Source organism: Ammodytes marinus (assembly GCF_949987685.1).
Source record: "Ammodytes marinus genome assembly, contig: scaffold_218, whole genome shotgun sequence".
Taxonomy (NCBI): Eukaryota; Metazoa; Chordata; class Actinopteri; order Uranoscopiformes; family Ammodytidae; genus Ammodytes; species Ammodytes marinus.
The window spans coordinates 55001-60000 of record NW_027648359.1 but is presented as its reverse complement, the minus strand read 5'-3'; the positions used below and the strand labels follow the sequence as shown (position 1 = coordinate 60000).

General features: G+C 42.7%; 1 protein-coding gene across 1 annotated transcript in view; it reads right to left on the bottom strand.

The window, feature by feature from the left end:
* LOC307270649 (exportin-7-like) overlaps positions 1 to 5000 on the bottom strand; it is a gene marked incomplete at both ends in the record, with an annotated part of 29914 nt that overhangs the window by 7868 nt on the left and 17046 nt on the right. The window contains 4 exon segments of the mRNA XM_080054533.1: positions 311 to 416; positions 2520 to 2713; positions 3971 to 4143; positions 4998 to 5000. The exon segment at positions 4998 to 5000 is cut by the window's right edge and continues 144 nt beyond it. Of these exon segments, the coding sequence (XP_079910659.1) occupies positions 311 to 416; positions 2520 to 2713; positions 3971 to 4143; positions 4998 to 5000 (476 nt within the window).

Sequence of the window (5000 nt, the reverse complement as noted above, 5' to 3'; positions counted from 1 at the left end):
CAGAATCGCCCCAAATAGGATGCAGTTTTCAACACTAACAATCTTGGCCGCATGAAGTAGGACATCCGGGTACTTCTAACCATCCTAAATCTGGCCACAAGAATCGGGACATCCTAAATCTTTTTTCTACCAAACTATATAGTAGAAAGTATGCGATTCGGAACGCAACCTTAGATTCATTTTGAAGTCATTTATCACACATATCTTTCGGGGTCAAAAAAAAAAAAAAAAAGTTTTTGGTTTCTTGAAATTTTTTAATATAATTTATTTTTTAACTCTACACCTCTTTCCCGTATTCTCTCCATCTTACCGGCAGACCAGCTCTCCGTCCATGGCGTCCTGTTCGTCCGTGCTGGCGAAAGAAACGCGTCCGCCGATCACCGCCCCGATGATGTAAACCAGCCAAGTTAACCGACCTGTAGAGAAGAGAGAGAGAGAGACAGGGAGAGGGTTAGACAGCTATATATTACATTACATTAAGAGAGAGAGAGACAGGGAGAGGGTTAGACAGCTATATATTACATTACATTAAGAGAGACAGGGAGAGGGTTAGACAGCTATATATTACATTACATTACATTACATTAAGAGAGAGAGAGAGAGGGTTAGACAGCTATATATTACATTACATTACATTAAGAGAGACAGGGATAGGCCTTTCACACCAAAATGAACCAAGAGTCAGTTCCAGGCTGGTGTTGGGGTCAGTTCAAAACTGGTTACAGCCTTATCCCAGTTATGAACCGGTTGGTTTCACATCGACCGGAGACAGCCATGGAGCCGGCAAGAGAGCAACGTCATGACGTCACTGTAAACGTGTGTGTACGTCACCCGACGCCGCTGCTCTTGTGGCTAACGCTAAAGCTACCGCTAGCTTTAAGCACAACAACAGCGGCGAATACGTCTTATTTTTACACTTGTTGGCTCTCGCTTTGCTTTCTTAAGCAAACAGGACCCATACAGCGTATTCTCGCCGGTCAATTTGATCGCTACGTTCGGTAATTATGTTATGTTTACGTCTCGTAGTAGCGGTGTTTTTAAATATGGCGGGCATGAGGTTTGAGTTGCTCTGGTTGGTCAGGATAATCCCTCCCCCAACCGTTCGCGCAAGCAGTTCTTATCAAACCCTGCTCAATCCTGGGGTGTGAGTTCCCCCGGTTTTTACGGCCCGGAGCAGGCTCTCTGGCGGTGTGAAACCAAAACACTGGCTCTAACTCCGAACAAGCCCAGAACTAGCGCCGATTTTGCGGCGGTGTGAAAGGCCTAGGAGAGGGTTAGACTTTTATATAGTCAACAAAAAATTATAAATTAAGGGGCCATATTATTATTATTTTATTTTTTTTAACCTTTATTCATACAGGTAAATCCCATTGAGACCGAAGACTCTTTTACAAGGGAGACCTGTTTACCTTTCCCACGTCACCATTCACACACACATTCATACACCGATAGCAGCAGGCCAACTATCGAACATTCACACGAGGCAAGGTGGGTGAAGTGTCTTGCCCAAGGACACAACAACCATGACACAGGTGGCAGGGCGGGGATCGAACCGCCAACCCTTTGATCATCAGCCGACCCGCTCTACCAACTGAGCCACAGTCGCCCCATATGTAAATTTTAACTAAATAGAAAAAGTATTATATCTGTATTTTTTTTAAAGACTTGTATGAAATTGTTCATAACCACTCATGCATAGTCTCAAGCTATCAAACAATAGATCGGAATGAAAAATAAATAAATAATAATAATTAAAATTGTAAAAAAAAAACTTCAAATTTAAAGCGTTAAATGTGTTTGAATCCCGATTTGAGATGGGCTCGTACCCTAAATCTATCTATCTATCTATCTATCTATCTATCTATCTATCTATCTATCTATCTATCTATCTATCTATTACGCTCGTACCCTAAAGGTATTAAAGTGAAAAACACATTGTTTATCATTACAAATTGCCACACGGCATTCATCTCATAAAAACAGTATATAAAATATTCAGAATAAAAAATAAAAATAAAATAAAAGAAATGTCAAAAAACTTCCAAGCTATATTTATATTATTTATGTCCATCTATCTATCTATCTATCTATCTATCTATCTATCTATCTATCTATCTATCTATCTATCTATCTATCTATCTATCTATCTATCTATCTATCTATCTATCTATCTATCTATCTATCCATCCATCCATCCATCCATCCATCCATCTATCACAATAAGAAAACCAAAAAAAAAAAAAAAATTAAAAATTAAAAAAAAAAAGAAATATGAAAATTAAAAATATAAAACAACCTCTCTCTCTCTCACGGGTCATTCTCATTCTCTCCCTCTCCCCCTCTCCCTCCCCCCCCATTTCAACCGTGTAAAGCTTAAAAATGCCCCCCCATCCCACCCCCCCCAAAAAAAATATAAAAAATTGCATTCATCTCATAATAACAAAATTAAAAATTAAATTAAAAATAGTTTAAAAAAAACTTCCAATTCAAGGCCTGTGCTTCAAGGGAAGGGCTCGTACCCTCCTGGATGGAGATGTCTGTGGGGGCAGAGTTGGTGGACTGCAGCAGCTCCTGGAAGCTCTGGGCGGCCTGGTCGAACAGCTGCACCAGGAGGGCACACGTCTTCTCATACTCACAGCGGCCGATGGTGGACAGCTGGTCCAACTGCTGCTGCACCAACCCCGCGTCATCTAAGGGGTCTTCTAGTCCGTCTCTAAGGGGCAGAAAGAGAGAGAGAGAGACAGGTAGAGAGAGAGAGGGTTATATACAGACAGACAGACAGATAGATAGACAGTCCATCTCTAAGGGGCACAGAGAGAGAGAGAGAGAGACAGGTAGAGGGTTAGATAGACAGTCCATCTCTAAGGGGCACAGAGAGAGAGACAGGTAGAGAGAGAGACAGGTAGAGGGTTATATACAGACAGACAGACAGACAGACAGACATCTAAGGGGTCTTCTAGTCCGTCTCTAAGGGGCAGAAAGAGAGAGACAGGTAGAGAGAGAGAGACAGGTAGAGAGAGAGAGGGTTATATACAGACAGACAGACAGACAGACAGTCCATCTCTAAGGGGCACAGAGAGAGAGAGAGACAGGTAGAGGGTTATAAACACACAGAGAGAGAGACAGGTAGAGGGTTATATACAGACAGACAGATAGCCCGTCTCTAAGGGGCAGAAAGAGAGAGAGAGACAGGTAGAGGGTTAGATACAGACAGACAGACAGATAGCCCATCTTTAAGGGGCACAGAGAGAGAGAGAGACAGGTAGAGGGTTATATACAGACAGACAGTCCATCTCTAAGGGGCACAGAGAGAGAGAGAGAGACAGGTAGAGGGTTATATACAGACAGACAGACAGATAGCCAATCTCTAAGGGGCACAGAGAGAGAGAGACAGGTAGAGGGTTATACTGTGTGTGTAAGAGACAGACAGTGTCATCTAAGGCAGTGATTTCCAACTGCCAAAAAAAACATTTTTTTTTTTTTTTTTTTTTAAGTGCTAGCCAGCGTGATGTGTGCTTGTGTATGGTCATATCCGCGCGAAAGACCGCGATTTGCAGTAAATAAATGTCCACATGTGTCTCCAAGTGTCTCTGTAGGTTATTTAAAAAGAAATCAAGCAAGTAGACTAATAATAACATTAATGAATTATTGGTTATCGCATCACAGAAGGCCTATTGGCCTATAATAATAAAAAACACCACCTTAACTATGTTAACAGTTTAAACATGTTTTGAATGAAATGCAAACCTCAGTGAATCATTTGCTCTTGTTTCTCTGTCCTGAGATTCACACAGACTGAGCAGTCTTGTTTAAATGTTACAAATTGAGCTAATAAACTGAACTGACAGACAGACAGACAGACACAGACAGACAGACACAGACAGACAGACAGACAGACAGACAGACAGACAGACAGACAGACAGACAGACAGACAGACAGACAGACAGACAGACAGACACACACACTAACCTTAGTATAACGTGCACAGACTCCAGTCGTGAGGTGATGTAAGCCTTGGTGACTTCAGGAGTGTAAGTCTCCAGTAGATGAGGTTCTGTTGCTTTGACGTAAGGAACTGACGCGGCCAATCGCTGCCACAAGCTCAGCAGGTAGTGGACACTGTTAGGGGCAAACTCCCAGTGCTGGAGAGAGAGAGACAGACAGGCAGACAGACAGGCAGACAGACAGACAGACAGACACACAGACAGAGAGAGAGACAAACAGACAGACAGACACACAGACAGACAGACAGAGAGAGAGAGAGAGAGAGACAGACAGGCAGAGAGAGAGAGAGGGAGGGAGAGACAGAGAGAGGGAGGGAGAGACAGAGAGAGAGAGACAGACAGACAGACAGACAGACAGACACGCACGCACAGAGAGGGAGAGAGAGGGAGAGACAGACAGACAGACAGACAGACAGAGAGAGAGAGACAGAGAGAGAGACAGACAGGCAGAGAGAGAGAGGGAGGGAGGGAGGGAGGGGGAGAGAGAGAGGGAGGGAGGAATGGAGAGAGAAGAATTTTATTAGTATATTTTTTCCTCAAATCTAAAAACGTGCAGAAATTTGCATTATGTCCAAAAATAAACTATCTACGAGGAACTTTTAAATATTTCTGAAACAGTCTCATTGTTCCTCTGATGATCATAAATTACATGTAACAGCAAAACGAGACCATCAGTGCTAAAAGAATGCTATTTTTATATAGTTTTTCTCAATGCCTTTGTCATGGGTATATACGCTCACCCAGGAACAACAGCTGGCGTGGTAAAAACACTACTGCTTTTGTCCAAAGGGGGCGCTAGAATTAACACACACTGGAAGTTCCTCGGAGACACTTTAATAAATGAATTGCCCTTTAAACATACCTGTAGACTGGTAACACTAAGAGACAGATACACAGCTTACACACACACACACACACACACACACACACACACACACACACACACACACACACACACACACACACACACACACACACACACACACACGTACCTG